We start from the raw sequence: 21,962 nt of genomic DNA on the forward strand, positions 1-21,962 counted from the left end.
TGAAGCACACTAATTCTGCATTGCCTATTTTGAACATGAGAAACAACTCGGTTGTTAAAAATTGAAACAAATAGAAATGTGAAAAATTGGAGGACTTATGTATCTTTCATGATGGGAGATTTTTTTGGGCTTTTTTCGGGGGTCACACCCAGCGATGCTCAGGGGTTACTCCTGGCTTTGCACACAGGAATCACTCCTGGCGGTGCTCAGGGGACCATATGGGATACTGGGAATCAAACCCAGGTGGGCCGCATCCAAGGCAAACGCCCTACCTGCTGTGCTATTGCTCCAATCCCCCATGAAAGATCTTAAAGGGATAGGAAATTGGATATCCAGCTGGACTCACCAATCCAGAAAGTAAACACAGGGTCTTCCTGTCAATCCTAGAACTCAAAAAATAAAAGATCCTCCTGCTGTAGTAACCAGAGTATCACTAACTAACTCCCACAAATAACTTCTAGTTTTTACCACACTTCTAGTCTGTCTTTTTTTCCTTGGTCAGTCGATAATTGATTTTTCTATTCCATGGTCTTACACACTGATAAAAGAATTATGTTTATGGATTGTCTTGATTTCTTACTCAGTCAATTTAGCAATTTAGAAACAAACCAACAAAGACTTACTGTGCGGCCAGGCTGCTTGGGGACAGTAACTGTGTGTCATCCTCATTCCACACATGTGTTGTATTATCTGAGTCACCTAAAGCAACACCATTCACATATGTGAGCATTGAACATATTTGCTTAAAGGATGCAGTTTTCTTAGAAAAAATTATCACAAGTCAACCCAGTGGGGAGAAAATGCAAAGAACATGAAGGACTATTTATTCTCTAAAGGATTTTTATAAAAGATGCCTATGCATTTTTAGTTCTTGGAAATACGTTATCTATAGAAAATAGATGCCAACTAAGCAAGATAATCCCAACAGTCAGGTACATGTCTTTCTGTCAAATTTCCCAAGCATCAAACTACTGTAAAATTTTATCCTAAGACTTGAATGCATAGTTGGCATTTGAATATCATCATGCAAATTGAATATTATGTGATTTTTTAGTCAAGTTTGTCTTAGGGGTCACTGAATTTTATTTTATTTGCCTTTAGCTGTTTAGATATAGCCTTAGGAAAGTCTACCATCACTAATCTATAGTTTCCACCTTTCAAAAAGCAGTCATTGATTCCAACTAAACGCAGCTATAAATACAAATTGGTTCATGTAACCAGAACTGTTCTGAGTGGTCAAATAACATTAATTTGGAAAGTTAGGATCAATGAAAACCATATGTGAGGATCAGATTCAGTACTGCCAAGGGCTTTCAGATGTTAAATAGGTCTCTAATTTAGTTTGTCCCATCATTCAGTATCATAACCGTGTCAAAGCTTTCACATGAACTATTAAATCAAGATCTTTTCAAAGGTTGAGGCATAAAGAAAAAAAATAAAACCAATGTTTTCATTCAACCCTTTAAGGAAAGCCATTGTTCTTCAGTATTATCTTCAGATACTGCCAACTCCTGATAACTAATCCAGAATGCTGTCGTTTTTAACATTTACCTACTTACTTTCAAGAGGCTGGCACCAGCATTGACACTTCTTGTTTACCTAGTTACTGTGACTTAAAATAGCAGTTCTCAAAAGGTTTGCACTTGTATACCAATAAAAACAGAAGAAATATTTTGCGGATTGGTAACACAAAAATAGAACCCATCATTATGGTAGTACTTCATGTATTAATTGCTAAATCAAATATTATAGAATGAAACTTTTACCACATGAGTGGCAATAATTTTTTCTGTGTGGACTGTCACCAATGAGTGAATGGAATATTGAAAGTCACTGTGAACTACAGCTTTTTAATAGTCCTATAAGAGATACGGAATCATCCAGCGGCAGCAATTTGTGTGTGTGGAGGGGGGGTGAGGGGGCTGATGTTTCTCTTATTTAGATGTCAAAAAATATTATCACAAAACAAAGTCTCTCCCTTTCTGCTTCTGTATCAGAAGAGTGGCCTTTTTCTTTCAGTTTTTCTTGGGCTCAGCTAAAAGTGAACTGAAATGCTTTTGCTCTTTTGATAGCAATGGTCCGGTGAGTTAAAGGCCAAGAATGAAGATACCCAGAATAAAGGAATGTAGCGAATAAGAGTCATACTGAAAACTGACTGCCTCTGTATATAGAACAATCTGGGAGCAAACTCTGCTGAGATGGATATTTCTGCCATGTAGAAGTACATAAAACCATTTCACTGAGATCAAATCTTGCTCTCTTTGAACTCCTATGTGATCCAGAGGGAGTTAATTGGCACTTTTATATGATACGGTTGTGGAGTTTCTCTTATTCATCAAGTTATTAAAATGAATAGCTAATAGAAATTAACTTTATACCTATCAATGATAGGCTTGGCTTTGCCAAGTTAAGTAAGAACTTTTCCCTCTGGCCACTTTTCTTTCTGGACTATAAAGTATCTTAGAAGAAATTCTGTGGCAAATAGGCATTAATGAAGTGGAAAATGTTATAGACCTTTAAAAAAGTGAGATTTTACTTCTTTTTTTATTTGTAGGATTAAGCATATTGGAAAATTATGTCTATAGACTTAGAAATCTAGTGCACAGATCTCTTTTGATTAGAAAGGATACCTTTCTAGTTGAAGCTGTAATTTCATAGAATTTACTAGCTTCCAAAAGAGGATGCTTCAGTGTGTTATATATCTAAGTTGTGCTCTCAAATCTGTTGTTCCAGGAATATAGCCCAATGGTAGAGCATATGCTTTGCATACATTAGATCTTTCATTGAGTTCTTGATACTCAAAAATAAAACAAATAATAAAAAGATTTGCATTTTAAAATAGAAAAGTCCAAAGTATACATACTCACTATGAAGTAGGGCACCTAGGGAGGGACAGGCCTAAGAATAAGATCACTTAAGACAGGAGTCAGGGGGGCACTCTTCTTCCTAAGCAAGGTTTTATTTACTGTCATGGTTGTTGAGGAGACTCAAGCAAAAAATAAATCGAAATATGATCATAATCAAGGTTACAGCAGAGATAGAAGGTGAGAAGGTTTATAGAAATCAGAGTTCTGAGAGGCATGAATGATGGGAGGTGACTGTGGAAAAACTGATCAGGTGGAAAAGAAAGGCTAGATGCATCAAACTCTATCAGCAGCTGAAGCTGTTCTTAGGTCTTGTGGTGGCAGGAGGTGATTTTCTGGTAGCAAAAATGTCTTTGTCCTGGAGAGAAGTCATGAATGAGGCCCTCTGCCAAAGAACTCAGGGAACTGGTGGTCACACAGAAAGAGTCAGGATTTAAGTTGCTTGGTTTCTTGTTAGAAGGACAAGATGTGTTAGTAACTTTGAGGAATGAATGCTAATGCTTGTCTTGCTTCCTCCCACTGAGGAAGTCTCAGTGTTAAGAAGAAATATTAACAAATACTGGCACATTCAAATATACAAGCTCATTTTTTTTATGAAGCTGCTTGTCATCTCAGCCTTTGGGTGACATGTTTGAACACATACCCAAATCGTTATCATACTCAGGAATCATGGCCACCATTAAACATTGAAAAATGAGTGACATTAATCACCAGGTGAAAGATTTTGTTATCTCAATTAATTAAAGGGATGCTTATTTCTCTGGCTTCTAAGGTATGATGAGCTTTTGCCATTTGTTTAAAAAATAATTAACTTTACCCTTCTTTTTCTAATTACAATGTGTGAGTCTGAAAATGGAAAGAAATAAAGGGAAGTGACATGAAGTTTATTAGTCTTTAAAAAACAAATAAAGAAAGAGCTGGCTGGTAGTGTGGTTCAAGATTAGAGTGTATATTTCACATGTGTGAGACACTGGGCACAACCCCAGGAACAGCAGAGAGATTTCACATGTATATGTATACATATATGTGCATATATATGTATATATACAGTCCATATAGACAACACATAGTCTCTTTTTTTAAGAGAGTAAGCCAGAGTTTCCTAATGTCCAAGACATTAAATTTAACAACAATAAATCTTACAAACCAGTCATTAATTCTGTAACTTTACATTAAAAATAAAATATGTTCTGAATTAACAGAAATTGGTGTTCAAGGGTATGTTAGACCCTCCAGTGAGAATTCTTCAAAGCCTTGCCAAAACTACTTTTCCTAGACAACAACTACTGTAAGAAATTGTAATGAACCATTCGTCTATGACCTAACGCTCCATGGATCCTTCCTCTGTAATCTGAATGTAAGGATTACATATTGGAAAACATGACATAGTGAGTTGAAAATGCATCATTCTAAACTCATTTGGGACAAGTAAATACTAACCAAACATTTTGCTTTGAAATGTAGAGATGCATTCCTTATAGTTCTAAATCTTTGTGTGTGTGTGTGTGTGTGTGCATGTGTGTGCATGCGTGTTTGTATATTTCTAGACTTGTAAAACATAATGCTATTCTATTATTTGGAAAGATAACATTTGGTGACTCACTAACAACATACTCTCATCTCGCGGGGAGTCATCATAGATTTACACTGGTCTGTTCACACTGTGGGTTCATCATTATTTCACAGTGATTGGCTGAGTGACATATTATCACCAATGAAAGAATCATCTTGATAAAAAGCCAAAGGTATGAAATGAGGAAAAGACAAAACTCCTCATAGATTCAGTTGAGGTTTTTTTTTTTTTTTTATAAAACAGTAGCAGCAGAAAACTATTTCTTGAGGCTTAGTTTCTGAAACTTATTTTCCATATCAAATATAAACACAGTTTTATGGGCTCAGAGAGATCATGGTCACCAGAAATAGAGATCCATCTAAAGGCACAGCCTCTTTCCCAGCCATTCCTCCCTTTCTCCACACTTTGATTAGCTCAAAATCCAAATTTAACCATAGCATATGTCCCTACCTGACAAAAATATCATCCATAAAGGATTGCTGGGGTTGCACTCTGTTTTATACTTCTAAGGGGCTTTAAGATGCAGAATTGAATAAAGTCAGATGGAAATATAATACCTTGTGCGGGGGAGTCCAGAGTGTTCAGCAGATGTTTCACAGATTTATGGAGAGTTCGGAAACCTTCGTTGCTCGTGACACGTGGGTAAGCCTTCTGCACAACTAGCAGCGCACTGACAATTAAACCAGATTGCATTACAAGGTTTGCAGACAAAAACAAAAGGTTATTCAAGGAGAAAAATGCTACAGTAGAGAAATTTATTCTCATATAAAAAAAAAAGCAAGATGCAGCTTTTGTCATTTAATTCCTTGTTTGTCTCCTCATGCACATCTCAACAAAATGTTCTCTTGAATTAAACAGAGCCCTGCATGTTTCCACGATTCTAGAACCTTGACACACCTTGCGCTTAAAACAAGGTTGTAAAGTTTATACTCTGGGTTTCGGTTGTGATGCAAAATTAAGTAGTTAGGAACAGAAGCCTTCGAAGAAAGAATACCATCATTTTGTTTTTCATGCACTGTAGCACTGTCCTCCTGTCATTCATCAATTTGCTCAAGAGGGCACCAGTAACATCTCCATTGTGAGATTTGTTGTTACTGTTTTTGGCATATTGAATATGCCATGGGGAGCTTGCCAGGCTCTGCTGTGCGGGCAGGATACTCTCAGTAGCTTGCCAGGCTCTCCGAGAGGGAGGGAAGAATTGAACCCAGGTTGGTCACGTGCAAGGCAAACGCCCTACCCCCTGTGCTATGGCTCCAGCCCAAGTCCTTGTTTTTCATGGAAGAAGATGATTTCAACATTGGAAATTGGTCTCAATTTCAAATCAAGTGCAGATAAAGGACTAGCTTTAGGAATAATTTATGAATATTTAGTAATAAGTTTTTACCTTTTGCTAAATCAATGGTAATGTTTTTGGAAAAAGTAGAGCTTCCCCTAATTAAATAGTGCATTTGCTCATAAGTGGCCCATAGTTCTCTACTCCAGAGGCAGCTCAAAATTAATATCCAGACTAACTTGCTCTGTCTTTCTAGGATTTTTATGTTAACAATAAGATGGGCATTCTAGAGTGGGATGGATAATTAGTAAATTCACTTATGCTGGTATTCATTTCATACTTCCAGAAAAGAATTTGTTACTGAAGAAATGCCATATTACCTCCTGATTATTATTAGAACAGAAGGATAAGCTTCTTTAATATATTCAGATAAGTTTTCCTAAGATGTTCAGAATAGGCCTTCCAAGATATGTCACCTTGGCAGATAGATTATTTCAAACCAAGGCCAATCTAGGTACATGGGACTGCAAGAGAAACTGCTTCCACCCTTCTACCTAGAAGAATGCCAACTGCAAGAGATTAATATTACCGCCAGAAATTATCTTCCTATTGGAGAAACTATTTACGTGACAGGGTGAACATCTTTAGTGCCTGGTTTTTGTCCTATGAGTTTCACTTATCCCTCGTTGAAAACTTAGGCGCCACCATATTTCCCAACTTAGTGTAAATATACTTGTATTGTCCTATTTATATTTATATTCATGTTCATTTGTATTAATTTTTTTTCTCCTTCAATAGATCTATTATTAACATGTTTGGCCAGTAAAAGAACACAGGAGATGGGGCAAAATTCCTCTCCATTCTTATTAAATTGTCTATTCTATTAAAAAAATTGCCGGCTGGAGCGATAGCACAGCGGCTAGGGCGTTCGCCTTACAAGCGGCCAACATGGCCGACCCGAGTTCGATTCCTCTGCCCCTCTCGGAGAGCCCGGCAAGCTACCGAGAGTATTCGATATGCCAGACACAGTAACAACAAAGTCTCCAATGGAGACGTTACTGGGCCCGCTCGAGCAAATCGACGATCAACGGGAGGGCCTTTACCTTTACCTTATTAAAAAATTGGTACTGTATGCTTGAATTTCATAAATACTGTTATTTATATTTTCAGGTGTATAAATATCATGATGACTTGGGCGAGTCAGTAATGATTTGAACTAATGAATATTTGGGGCTCTTCAGGATAGATAGAGTTCTTTCCTCCTAATATGTTTGTGAGAGACTTATCCAACAAAAGTTAACTTCTTGTTCGTGAAGACACTGATAAATAAACATGTGAAAAATCAAACAGTGATACAACCTGATTGTGCAAGAGGAAACCCTAAATTAAATTAATAGCTGGTTCTGATAGCATATGTCTGATATATGGTATAAATTGGGGGCATCATGTACTTTTCTGAACTCCATGCTTTTTGATGGAAGCCTCTTGAGGGAGGATTCCCAGGACACAGACTCAGGAGAAGTCAGGTATATGTAATATCGGGTTCAGATCCCCACAATACTTGCATTCATAAGTGCGCAGTTCCACTTTACTATTCAAGACTATTGCAATATTGCAGTCTTATTTCACTGGGGGAAGTTTACCTTACAGCATGACCAGAATGTACTGCAGATGGTTGCAAAAGGAGAACTCTGGTATAGGTATATGTGCCCCTCCCCCACAATTTCCTTGGAAACCCTTCCCTGCATCCTTGTGGTGGGATGGAGCCTACCACTTGCCTTCACTAATGCATGACCTTCCAAGTTGTCTTCTTGTTCGTTTGTATCCCCTTTGTAGCCCCCTTCTCCTTTTGCTATCATCTGCAATATTGCAATAGTCATGAGTAGTAAAGTGGAACTGCCCACTTAGGAAGGACTGCCCACTTACGAAGTACTGTGGGGATCTGAACCTGACATGACATATACCAGTAATCTAGGATAAGCAGTGGTTTCAATTTATTTTAATTTACTTAAGTAGTAACTAGAAAAAAAGTTTTGATAGTAATCTGCCATTGTAAGGATTGAGAAGGAAACACTTTACTTTCTCAAGGCAAGGATTTGATCCTCTGTATAGCCTAGTGCCAGGAGCTCTTGCACACTTAAGGGTATGGTCTCCAAACCAAACCAAACAAGCAAAACCAATTTTCAATTGTAAGGTTACATGTACTACAAATTGCCAAAGAGTTTCACTTTACTTACCCTCATGAACCCAAGTCTGGTTCCAACATTAGAAACTTTTTGTGCATATATTTGATTCATACTTTTAGAATTAAAAAATTAGATACATATCATTTATATTTTAGTTCCCTAACTATGAATAAAAACTTAGGAGATCATTTTTTAGTATCTTCTATTTCCTAGAATAATATTAAGATGTACACATTGATAGGATATATAAGTGTATATAAATATTTTTGTGTATGTTGCTTTATTTAATTCTCTAAAAATTTTCTAAAATATATTTTACTTGTCCTGTTTTGCATGTGGGAAAGTTAAATTAGTTAAATAACTTGAAAAATGTGACTAACTGGGGACCAGAGAGATTCTACAGGCAGTAGGATGCTTGCTTTACATGTGGCTGACCCTGGTTCGATGCCCTGAGGACCTCCAGGAGTGATTTCTGAATTCAGAGCCAAGAGTTACCCCTGAACATCACTTTATGTGGCCCCCCAAACAAAAAAAATCAAATGCCTTTAAAAAAATGACCAATGGGATAACAAGTCAACCAATGAGTGAAAAGTAGAATGGACTCAGTCTAATTTCAAAGTTTATGTTCTTCCCATTCTATTCCTTGACCGTATAACAGAAAATTTTACCCCAACCTGATTTAAAAGAGTGAAGGCGAGGGCAGAACATGCAGGCACAGACCCCTGGTCATTTTAACTGTTACATGTTGAACTTGTTAAGTGTTTGGTCCTACAGATGCATGTATCGTTTCAATATTTACCTTTTACACACAGCATTGGATCATCAAGAATTTATATATCCTAAGAATCTTCTGATTTAAAGATTTTGAGGTTTCTTCTGAACCCTGGTGGCCATGGAGACTAATTGATAGTCTCAGGTCATGATATCTGTCAATCTTTTCTCAGCCTGTCCTTTCTACCTGACTCACCTATTCTGCTGTGTTAAAGTCACACCTTCAAAGGTGACCCATGACAACAATTAATCTTGACTTCTATTTCATTATATTTATCCATGAAAAAGCAGATTCATGCATCCCAATTTTTGTGAACATACTAAAAGGTTGCCAAATAATCAAGTGTCACTATGCAAATGTCAAGTCCGATGAAGCTAAAAGTCTGTTCCTTCAAATAAGTTTGCATATTTTGAGGGTTCAAAAAATTACAAGCTAGCACTGTTCACAAGAGCCAGAATCTGGGAACAACCCGAGTGCTTGAGAACAGACGACTGGTTAAAGAAACTTCGGTACATTTACATGATGGAATACTATGCAACTCTTAAGAAAGATGAAGTCATGAAATTTGCTTATAATTATATAGACATGGAGAGTATCATGCTAAGTAAAATGAGTCAGAAAGAAAGGAACAGACAAAATAACTACACTCATTTGTGGAATATAACATAACATATATGAGGCTGACACCCAAGGACATTAGAGACAAGGACCAGGAATACTTCTCCGCAGTTGGAAGCCTGTCTCATGAACTGGGGGAGAAGGCAGCTGGGATAGAGAAGGGATCACTAAGTCAATGGTGGTTGGAGGGATTGTTCAGAATGGGATATGTGTGCTGAAAGTAGATAAAGGACCAAACATGATGGCCTCTCAGTATCTGTACTGCAAACCATAATGCCCAAAAGTAGAGAAAGAGTAAGAGGGAAATTGTCTGTCACAGAGACAGGTGGAGGGGAGAGATGGGGGTTGAGGGCGGGAAGGGATACTGGGAACATTGGTGGTACAAAATGTCACTGGTGGAAGGATGGATGTTCTATCATTGTATGAATGAAACTCAAACATGAAAGTTTTGTAACTGTATCTCACAGTGATGTGAAGTCAAAGTTCAAAGTGGGGTGTCAGCTGCAAATAACCCTTAAAACATTTCCTCATGTTCCAAATAGTTATCCAGGATGTACTGACATCATTTCAAACATTATAAAATAATTTTTAACTTAAGAATGTACTATAAATGAAATAGTACAATATCTATTATGTGAGATCCTTTGGACTCTCTTGCTAGGATAATATTCATCAATAAATATATATATATTTATATCATACAATTTAATAATTGTTGATGTTAAGTAGAATTACATTGCATAATTTTTTTCATTTTGTTTATGAATATCTGCCATCCCTCCCCCCAATTTTTACTACAATGAATATATTTTCTATATCACAGCATGCAGTCAACCTGGGTTCGACTCCTCCGACCCTCTTGGAAAGCCCGGCAAGCTACCAAGAGTATCTTGCCCACAGGGTAAAGCCTGGCAAGCTATCCAGGACTATTGGATATGCCAAAAACAGTAACAACAAGTCTCACAATTTGTTGTGAAATGTTACTGGCGAGCACTCAAGCAAATCCATGAACAACAGGAGGAGAGTGCTACAGTGTTACATATTAGAATACAAGGTTTCATGTGTGCATAGGTTGTTCTTTATTTGGGTAAACAACCAAGAGTACAATGCAATATCAAATACATTATCATTATTATTGTAATTTTGGTCTTAGGGCCATATTCAGCAGTGCTCAGGGATTACTCCTGGTTCTGTGCTCAGCAATAACTACTGATGGTGCTCAAGTAACCATACCTGATGCCAGGGACTAAATGGGGATGAGTTGCAAGTAAGATAAGTACTTACTCACTGTACTCTGCTCCTTATATTTTTAACTTCATTATATGTCATCACAATGTTTTCCAAAATAGCTGATTCATTTTATATTATGATTTTTTAGTGTAGGAGATATTCATTTGCTCTACATGCTTAACAAAAATTGGGCTCCTCATCTCTAAAATGACCCATTGCAGTGAGAATCTAGTGGTGTCTTAATTATGCTCCATCTTTCACTCTTTTTATTATTATCCCACATAATTCAAACCATCCCGCTTCCCCTTCAATTTATTTGCTTTGCTTCCTGAAACAAAATATAATAATTAGGAGGAAGAGGTTCATGTGCCAAATTCTGAATAGGTGCTGTTTTCCTTTAGAGCTAATATGAAGATCAATCTAAAAACCAAACTTCTTTCTGTCGAAGGGGTTATGGGGCTTTGAACCACACCCATGAGTGTTCAGAGTTTATTTCTGGCCCTGTGCTCAGGAAGCTCTCCTAGTAGTGTTCAGGGGACAATATTCAATGCTAGAAATAAATCCAGGTCAGCCCGTGAAAAGCAAGAATCTTTTTTTTTATTTTTGCTACAATCACACAATGATCAAACACCCATCCCTCCACCAGGGCGCATTTCCCACCACCAATTTCCCCCCTACTCTCTCTCTACTTTGGGGCATTATTTTGCTATATAGCTACTAAGAGATCATCCTGTTTGGTCCTTTATCTACTTTCTGCACACATCTCCCTTCTCGAATGATTCCCCCAGCCATCGTTTTCTAAGTGATCCCTTCTCTAGTCCAGCTGCCTTCTCCCCTTTGCTCATGAGGCAGGCTTCCAGATATGAAGCAATCTACCTGTCCCGTGTACCTATTGTCCTTAGGTGTCAGCCTCATGTTATGTTGTTTTATATTCCACAAATGAGTGCGGTCCTTCTATTTCTTCTCTCTTTTTCTGACTCATTTCACTTAGCATCATACTCTCCATGTCTATACATTTATAAGCAAAGTTCATGACTTCATCTCTCCTGACAGCTGCATAGTATTCCATTGTGTAGACATACCAAAGGTTCTTTAGCAAGTCATCTGTTCTAGGGCACTTGGGTTGTTTCCAGATTTTGGCTATTGTGAACAGTGCTGCAATGAACATATAGGTACAGATGTCAGTTCTACTGTGCTTTTTTGCATCCTCTGGATATATTCCGAGAAATGGTATTGTGGGGTCAGATGGAAGCTCAATTTCTAGTTTTTGAAGGACTCTCCATATTGAAAAAGCAAGAATCTTAATTCCTGTACTATCTCTTTGTCCTGAATCAAATTTCTTAATATCTTGCTCCTTCCATAACTCAGTTGCAGTGTGCTCTTGTGGAAAGAAAATAGGACTTGTATTCAATTTTATTGAGTTTAAGTCGACACTTTGCTAGTTATTAGCTGTAGCATATTGGAGAAGTCAAGGTCATAGATCCTCATGTAAATCATCCTCATTTGTTTTCTCTGCTATAAAATGGGGATATCTTTTTTCTGAATCTCAAGGCACCATTATACTATATTAACAGTAATATTAACAGCACATTACTATATTAATACAAGGGGTTATTATATAATCATTTAATAAATATAAATTCTAGAAAGCTTTCCAAAGTATATGAGCACAACATCTTCTGGTACTTCAGACATTTAGAAAGGAATTCATGCTCTTTATGACACATTTATTACAAAGACAGTCTAGGTTACAGAGTTAGAAAGCTCACTAGTGACACGTCTTAGTTGTGAGATCATAAAGTATTTAATTTTATGACCTTTTGTTATCTCATTGATAAATAAATAATAATTTTTATAAGCACTAACATGATAAAAAGAGTTAAAAGGGTCTAGTAAAACATCTGGTATGCAATAGGCACTCAATAATTAATAGTTATTATAATTGTGGTTGTCTTTAATGGACATTTCCAAATTATATAGGATAGTTAAAACTATACATACAGTACTATTTCATTCAAACCAAAATGCTAGGCATACTTGCATTTTTGTCCTATGAGAGACACATCTTCTTTTTTTCTTTATCTAGGGGATCACACCCAGTAGTGCTTGACAGACCATGCAGTACAGGTGATAGAGTCCAGGTATCTCCCATACAAAGCCTGTGCTACATCCCCTTGAGCCATCTCCCAAGCCCAGAAAAAAAGCAGTTTCTTTTTCCGTAAAAAAATGTCAAATCTTCCTGTCATCTATGTCAGATAAAACTAATCTAGCGTGCAGGCTTTGAAAACTCTCTTATAGATAGGATAAGCGTGAGTGACACCAGACCTTTGAGGTAGGTTGGTGCAAAAGTCTATTAAAGTGTTGTTTTATACTATATGGTACCAACAAAATCCAGTGATATGTTTTCTCTCAAGGTAGTTTAAATGTAGAACCACTGAGCACTCATTGTTCCTCAAAGAGCCTGAGCAAAAGTTCCTATGTGCCTAGGTCCTGCTAGGCAGCTTCAGAAGTAGTGGGATTCTAAGTGGTAACATAGCTGGTAAGATTAATATTCTCCTTCCTTCCTTATGTACACTCGAATAACCCCTATCATCACAGTAAATGTTTCTTCTTTGATTAGCATGGCTTCCTTTCTACTGCTAAAATCTCAATCGGGTGCTAAGGGAATGTTTGCTCTCTGTTTAAAATGACCTGCCTACAGGCGAATCTCCCAGGTAACATTAACATTTTTTAAACAAGTCTTATGTGTCTTCTTACCTGTTGGCATTTCGAAGGACATCAAATAGATTGTTTAGCTTTGTGACATTCTGAAACACATTTGGGAAACTAGAGAGAAATTGCCACACAGCCTCCTGCTCTTGAACTCTCGAGAAAAAGGATAGCACTTTGACCATTTCCTGAAACATTGTCTTCTGGTTTTGGGGATCTCTTGATATCTTAAAAAAGAAAGCACAGGACAGAAAAAAAAATGTGACTTCAACTTGGTAACCATATGACTTACATCTTTGAACGCTTTAACATCTAGATGTTCACATAAGCAATAATTGTAAAATATTTTTTCTATGCCTGCAGATATGGACATATTTAAAGTTAAGTTAAAAATTCCAGCTATGGGGCTGGAGCGATAGCACAGCGGGTAGGGCGTTTGCCTTGCACGCAGCCAACATGGGCAACACAGGTTTGATTCCCAGCACCCCATATGGTCCCCTGAGCACCGCCAGGAGCAATTCCTGAGTGCATGAGCCAGGAGTAACCCCTGAGCATTGCCGGATGTGACTCAAAAAGCAAAAAAAAAAAAATTCCAGCTATGTAAACATTTTAAATTATACTTTGTAAATTAAACTTAATTTCTTAGAATAAAATTAACTTCTAAGCATCTAATTTCACTTCTATTTCTATTTTATCCTTCTATTCTATTCACTTCTATCCCTACATTCTATTGTAGGGACATTTCTATTTCTATTTAGAATAATTACTTTTGCAATTAGCTATACTTTCCCCCCAAACCCCGACAAAAATCAACTTGGTTTAGGAACTTCAGGTCTATATTCTCTATTTCTACTAGTAAATTTTATATTATTTGGGTACAGAAGTCTTAAAGCTAATATAATATTTACATGAAAATGTTTCCAATTACACATAGTAAAATATTTCAAATTCCATATGCAATATTAGGAGCTTATGTTATAAATTATACATAATGAGTGAGCCTATATTAATTACCACATTTTTATGACCCCAAAATGATGAATTCTTGTTCTTATGCTGGATTATTAATTCAAGGTTTTTTATGTTGACAATTATTTTCAATAATATATTCATGTGTTTGCGTGTTCTTTTTATTGGAGGGGACACATCCTTTATTGTTTCTTCCTAATGTAATGTTCTTGATCCCAATGTATATATTGGTAAGCAATATCATTTTATCAATAACAAGCTTTTCAAACTAGAATTGATGTTAGAAAAATATTTTTAAATACCGTTTATTCTTTTAATCTATTTTGTTTTTGGTTTAGGGGGCCATACCTGGAGGTGTTCAGACTAACTCCTGGATTTTCACTAAGGTACTATTCCTGATGGTGCATGGGCACTATATGAGATGCCAGGGGTGGAATCCACATTGGCCATGTGCAAGGCAAATGCACTACCTGCTGTACTATAGCTTTGTCCCCAGATCACCTATTATTCTAACTTCAAAAAGTTACATAACTCTGAAAGATTAATAAATATATCACATCTGGAGTTATATAAATATATTAAGATCTCAGAGAAGGCAGTCCATCTTCAATTACCATAGATGGAAGCCAAGCTTCAACTACAAAAACGTGTCTCCATTAAACATAATGCAGTGTTTTATTTTTTGTTCAGCAGTAAAATTATTTCAATCTTGTTCATTTAAATAGAAAGTGGATTTTACTTAGAATCTGGTGTTATGTGTATATTCTTGGGCAAGAATTCATGACATTGATGAACAAATTCCATCAGCATTTACCCGTTTCTTGGGAATATGATTTGCATTCTGACTCATCTTGAGTCACTGTGGATTCAGTAACAAAAGCCATGCACTTCTTGTTTGTAATATCTTGATCATAATAAATGACAGCACTCACCTGTGAGAGTTGGTCTGTTAGTTCATGGAGAGAAGATTCTAAAAGGGTCATATTGGTCAGGCAAAATTTGTTAAAAACATTTTTTCCTAGAGTGGTCCAAGAGAAGGCATAATCCACCATGTATCCTGGATAGCTCTCACACAGCTCTTTTCGTACTTCTTCTGAAGTTGAATTTTGCTCTAGCAGCTAAAAATGTGTGTGAGAAGAATGAGATGATAATGTTAGCACATACAGATACTAAAGTATTCTGGGCAGGAAACTGACCTGTCCTTACAACAGGTCATTACAGCCTTATAACAACTTTTAAGGTTTAAGATCTTGCATCATAGCCAGAGCTATGAAAATAAGACTAAAATACCTCAGGTTAACCTGTGAAGAACCACTGAGAACTTGTGAATGTACTGCCATGATTTATACAACGTACCTATGATTTGCTTAATTGAACTTACTTCTTCTCTCTAACCAAAGAGTCTAAATGAATCAAAAAAGAAGATATGGTTCATTTAGATGCAATAATTATGAAGCTTAAAATCTTAAATTTTCCTGTGCATTTAGCAACAGAGGCACAGGTGTCCTCATTCTTTGTGACACTTCATGTAAAATTGGCTGTAATCTTTGGAAAATATCCAAAGACAAGGAGCGTCAGGGTCTATTCTCAAGACCAACAGTGATTTTTAGGGAAGTGGACAGCCCTGAGCATGAATTGTGCTTCAGTTACAAAGCAACTCTTTCATTAAAGAATTTGTTATATGAGGGAAAAATGGAAAGCCCAGGTGTGAAAATATATAAAAGTATATCATTATCAAAACAATAATTAGAGAACATTTTTATAATGGAATCTTAGTAAGCCCTCCATATATTTTAGTGGATGGAATGGTCTTACATACTGTGCTATCTTAAACTAGATTATTGCTCACAGTTACTATTATGTTGTTGTTTGGATATTTGTAGCCCTAATATTCCTATTGTATTCTAACAAATCCATCCTGGTATTTCATTCTTGAACTGCTATGTAAGGTAAGGAACAAGTGGCTTATCTTCCCTGTGAATTAACTTCACAAAATCTACACTCTGACTTCCAGGGACTCAGCGTCAATTTATTCCTTTATATGCTAAAAGTGTCAGACATTCTAGTCATTCATACATATCCTTTTTCCTAATATTACAAATACACTCACTTCAAAATGATTTCTCTACTCATTCTTTCAAGAGTTGCAGAAAGCTGTATAGAATCAGAGAGTTTGGTGACATAGGCTTCAATATGTCATCCTGATTTTTACATCCCTTCCTCACTTGAAATACTCTAAATATATATACAGATACATAGAACATTCACTTAACACTTATCTCCACAGGATGCATGACTCTGCATTGTCTCCTGGAATTTTGAAATTTTAGTCCATAAGGGTTTCAAATTGATAAAGTCGTATTTTTGAGAAATGTGCTGCTACTGTGAATATTAAAGAATTTAGCTGATACAATGTGACAGTGTTTCTAGGAAACAGTATAGAAGATATAGTATGGTATAGAATGACTTTACCTAGTTTACACTCTAGTTTTATTTGGGGAAGATTTGGGATTTAAAGTGGATATTTTTGGGAACTTTTAAAAACAGATAGGGTGCTTCAAATATTATACAGTCTAGACTATCAGACTTTGATAGTCTAGACTGAACTGAAGCAGAACGTCTTGTATTTCTGCCAATGCTTGCAGAATTGTACTAATAGTCATGATGCCTTTTTTTGGAAAATATTTTGTATTGTCCTTTGGCTTATTTACACAAACAGTTTAGTGAGATGTATCAGTAATACAGAACATAAATTAAGATGGATTACTAAGAGAAACATGTTATTCAACAGTGGCTGTGGTCACTAGAATCTGAATAAAGATCATGAGTTAGATGGAAGAAAAACATGAGATCATATTTTAAATGTGTGTGTGTTGTGTGTGTGTGTGAGAGAGAGAAAGAGAGAGAGAGAGAGAGAGAAGGGGCAGGGGGACGTCTCAAAGAGCAAGCAAGAATCACCTTTTTATTATAAAATATTGAAAATAATTTCTTCTTGATTTCTTAACATTACCTATAAAGCAGACTTTAATGCTTATAGAGGTCAATCATTTTCATCACTGTCATTGTCTTCCCATTGTTCATCGATTTGCTGGAGCAGGCCCAGTAACGTCTCCATTGTGAGACTTGTTGTTACTGTGTTTGGCATATCAAATATGCCACAGGTAGCTTGCCAGGTTTTGTTGTGTGGGCAAGATACTCTCGGTAGCTTGCCAGGCTTTGCTGTGTGGGCGAGATACTCTCGGTAGTTTGCCAGGCTCTCCGAGAGGGGCAGAGGAATCGAACCCGGGGCAGCTGGGTGCAAGGCAAATTCCCTACTGCTATGAATCTACTGGTTGGCATGCAATAAGGAAAAGTAGGAGTTGCAGTTATCAGAAGAGCAAATGATGTACTCAAAATAATTCCATTTCATAAAGTCCCTGTAGAAGTGCAAACATATACATTTAGCTCATGGACTGCTATTCTACATCTCTGATAAGAATTATGCTTATTATCCTGCAATCTAGGAAATGTTAAAGGAGATGAGTATTAAGCAGAAGGAAAGTGATGGGCAAGCTCTCTAGACTATGCTAAAGAAAAGATTTTTCCAAAACTTCAGTGTAGATGAGGCAGCAAGTAAATGGTCTTCTAGTTTCATGTGCTTTCATAGAGTTTCTCCTTTTCCCTGCTCCAGAAGATTAAAACATCACATATAATGTCAATGCATTTCTTACTAAGTGAGAATCTTGTTTGACGAAGTAACGTACAAGGAAATAAATAAATACACAAAGATGAAAGGAGCTTCAGATGCTTCAGAATTAAATTATTTTTTAAACCAAAACATCTTCTCTAGATATTATTACAAATAGACAGAGGGCCCTGAACTTTATCCTATTTGGAATATCTTTTTATAGATCCAAAGGTCTTTATTCAAGAACACTTTTCAGTCTAGCACAAAGCTGAGTAAAAGTACCTTTTCCAAACCAAGAATCCTGGCAAGCACTTGAGTATCATTGAAAGTATCTGTTGCAGTACTTTCCAAATCAAAATCTGGACTGGGAATTACTGTGGCTGTAGTGAAAAAAGATTAAAAAAAAAAAAGAACAGATTAACAGTCTCAACAAATACATACAAACATGTAGTTTCACATTAGCACTGTTGCACTGTCGTCCCGTTGTTCATCAATTTGCTCCAGTAGGCACCAGTAATGTCTCTATAGTGATATTTCTTGCTACTGTTTTTGGCATATATAACATGCCACAGGGAGCTTGTCAGGCTTTTCGGTGCAGGAGATACTCCCTGTAGCTTGTCAGCCTCTCTGAGAGGGACTGAGGAATTGAACTCGGGTTGGCTGTGTGCAAGGCAAACGCCCTACCCACTGTGCTATCACTCCAGCTCTGCAGTTTCACATTAAGAACCTATAAATACTATTTGCACTTTCAGATCTCCCACAGCCAGAGTGTGTTCAAATATGCATCTTTCATGAAAGTTTCATACAGGGAAAATGGTGAGTTTCATCATTTTTTGTTTTACAGAAAATTATGATAATTTGGATCTACTCTTCTTTTTTTCCCAGTCACTGTAGATATTAGTTGCTTTCCTTCCTTTTACTTCATCACCAATATCATTGCCTAATAAATCGAATAATTTCTATGCAGACCTCAGGGATTTGAGGTGTTTCTACTGACTCCAAAGATCCATCACATCCAACATCTGTTCAAAGGATCTGCCAGTGCACATCTGGTGATAATGGTTTTATTTTTAATTATTCAATTGGGAGGCTGAAATCTGCTTAGGATCATAAATTCTCTCCTCCCCAAAGTGGTTTCTGAATGATATTTCAGATCAAATAAGTGGAATGAAGCAATTAGTCTGGACTACAGTATATTTCTAATTAAGTAATTCCCCAAGTGGTCTCATCTGGTAATATTTATAATGTGGCAGGGTGTTTGGGGAGGAGCATTCACTGAAGGAGTATAAACATATCTATAGCATGGATGGTTATTAAATCAGTATGCTAAGTTTTATCAATTTGAGAAAGAAATACTTTATTATTCTCATAGGAAATAATCCTAAATTCAAAGGCATAGTAGCTTATAATGAAAATGATATAAACTTTGCTACAGTGCCCTTAGAGCTGAAGAATTCACCAACAGATTCCTCCAGACCAAGGTAATACATTTATGAGATGACTGAATAAGAAACATAATCCGTGGCTACTGAGCAGAACAAAGCTTACTGGACCACAACGCTAAGATCTTATTTCTCTTTTACTTTAATAGCCTACTCACCCAAACATCCACAGATTATTCACAACAAAATATTCCTTCTGAAAACTACTCACCACTGTATTCCTACTACATATATACAAGATTGTTTTTATTTGGTCCATCAACTTGCATTGGAATACTCTTTGATGTATTGTGGAATCTTAAATACTCCGTGGCATTCTTAAAAGTTTTTTTTTTTTTTTGGTAACACCAAATCACATTTCAGGACAAAGTAATCTTTGTTTCGTTCAAAATTTCCAGTAACTAGGACTGTGCTTTCTGATATCAGGTACCCAATAAATATTTATGGAAATATGGAAAGTATATAAAACAATCCTGCTGATTCCAGAGTTTACTCTCAATGTGTGGCTTCTAACAACTGTTTTTTTTTTTCAAGACCATCTGCATCAGAATCACTTGTACATAAGACTCAGGTAGCTCGATTCGATAGTTTTCTGCATACTGAAGCTGAATGGACACTGATTTAGCTTTGTAAAAAGGGAACGCACAGTCACTCTGAATAAGTGTTATACTGAGCACTGAGTGGGAAGGAAGGACGTGTAGAGGCCGGGTAAGTCTTGTCCTGGCAATTTTTCTCATACCAGGTTCAGGATCTTATTGTACCTCCACGTAAAATGAAAATCTGGAAATGCCAAAGTTCTGAGATCCCATGCAAAAAAAACCAAAACAAGACAAAACAAACAAACAAAAAAAATGGCTCTGAGCATCCTAACCCTCCCAACATTATTGACTTGCAATCAACTAAAAAAACCCAACTCTGGGAGACTATGCTATTCTCAACCTAACTCAAGTACCACTGAGGCTGTTAGTCCTTGAGGGTATTTCTGCAAGAACTTAATTTTCAATTACTCCTGGGAACTTTGCATAACTGCTCTGTCACACACAGGCAACCACAAGGAACCTGTGGATCTCTTAAGGGATATTCCAGGCATTCCATCTTTGTTTGAAAGGTTGAAAGTGTAACTCTTTTAAAGATTAGACCTTTACCAGCTGTTTCGAAATGGCTGTTCTCAACCTGACAGGAGAGAATAGCTTACCCAGTGAGGCATGTAGGCTTTCTGGAGCTTTGGTGCTCCGGAGTGATAAATTGCTGTCCTTCTCCAGGTTGGACGACTTTCTCAAGATTTCACTAGAGAAGAAAAAGCAAAAACTTTAATTCCACCCACATTAATTTCAGTTAGTTACAGAACAGAATTAAGTGGCAGATTCCAGGATCCTCTGAGGACTTTAAGATTATATTAATCGACTTTCCAGTATACATTCCTAACCATAGACCAATGAATCTATAAGGTTTCCTAGGAGGCAATTTTTTATTCAGAGAAAATAACATAGAGGAGATTTAAAATAGGTATTTTTACTGTAGCCTTGTAAAACGGATTATTTTTGAAAGGCATGAGAGCTAAATATTAAATTTGTTTAAGATTAAATCTATTTAACATCTTTTTCTCCTTTTAAAATGATGATGGATTCCCACATGGATGAAAATTCAAGTATGATGAGAAGCCTGAAAGAAACATCTGCTGATTCATCAACACTGAAAAAAGATGGATTTTCTATGGTAGGCTATATAAGTTGTCACTGATAAGGTAGGGTTTGAAGATTATCAAAGATGAAAACTTTTACGGCATATTCAAGGAAGAAGTAAAAGAATACACATTCATTGAAGGGATAGTCTGTTTCAGGGAATGTGCTCAGTGTCATATCAAGAGGTTTTCGAAAGAAATAACAATGATATAATAGTGATGTCAACTTTTAATTATACTGAACACTTCAATTCAGGGATAACAGCATTTCTGTGTCAGGCATTATTGCACATAGTCACAGTAAATATTAATAGATCTTCCCTTAATTTAGTAACTCCCTTTCCAAAACTTCACTTCCTATTTAAGTTGTTTACTATGAAAATGGAGTGAGTTATATAATCCTAAAAACTTGATATGCCTAATAGATGTGTTGAGAATAAACATAGACATTTTAACAAATAAAAGTGGATATGCAGAATTCAGAATTCCTAAAAATTGGCTTTTTCCCCCCTAGTTGCCTATGACTAAGCTTACTTAACGTTCAGAATAAAGTATTTTAAAAGATAATAGTGCAGAAGCAAGTAAAAAGTTCTACCTTACTATTATGGTTCAAAATAACTTTCTTTTTAGAAACAATCCTGGTCCCAGGTTCTTTGTGATTTATAATCGACAAAAAAAGTGTTTTTTTCTAGTATGTCCTTTTAATAAAAATGATAAGAAAAGGTGATATTTGTTTTCATTCCCTAGTGTTTTTCCAATATTCTCTATAAAATGTACTGGTTGCTCCAAAGTTCTGCATTCTTAATGTTTATATGAATTATTCATGACCATGACTGTATTCCCCTAAATCTTTTTACACTCCTTATGCTGACTATTTGGATGGGAGAGCTGTTCAGATAAAAATAAGAACTGACCTGCACCTTTTCCCTTCTCTCAAACATAAGTTTTTAAAAGTTTGAGAAAGTTGGTCTCACTTTT

The 21,962-nt window shown here is 36.4% G+C and overlaps 1 protein-coding gene across 1 annotated transcript in view; it reads right to left on the minus strand.

Moving 5' to 3' along the window:
- Positions 1 to 21,962, minus strand: part of ABCA12 (ATP binding cassette subfamily A member 12) — a 194,711-nt gene that overhangs the window by 101,198 nt on the left and 71,551 nt on the right. Inside the window, exons 4-9 of the mRNA XM_056111825.1 lie at positions 20,499 to 20,590; positions 18,144 to 18,241; positions 15,127 to 15,312; positions 13,274 to 13,452; positions 4,995 to 5,107; positions 624 to 699 (exon numbers count right to left, since the gene is read on the minus strand). Coding sequence (XP_055967800.1) covers positions 624 to 699; positions 4,995 to 5,107; positions 13,274 to 13,452; positions 15,127 to 15,312; positions 18,144 to 18,241; positions 20,499 to 20,590 — 744 coding nt within the window. The remainder of the gene's footprint in view (positions 1 to 623; positions 700 to 4,994; positions 5,108 to 13,273; positions 13,453 to 15,126; positions 15,313 to 18,143; positions 18,242 to 20,498; positions 20,591 to 21,962) is intronic.

This window comes from Sorex fumeus, unplaced genomic scaffold (assembly GCF_029834395.1).
Source record: "Sorex fumeus unplaced genomic scaffold, SorFum_2.1 ptg000014l, whole genome shotgun sequence".
Lineage (NCBI taxonomy): Eukaryota > Metazoa > Chordata > Mammalia > Eulipotyphla > Soricidae > Sorex > Sorex fumeus.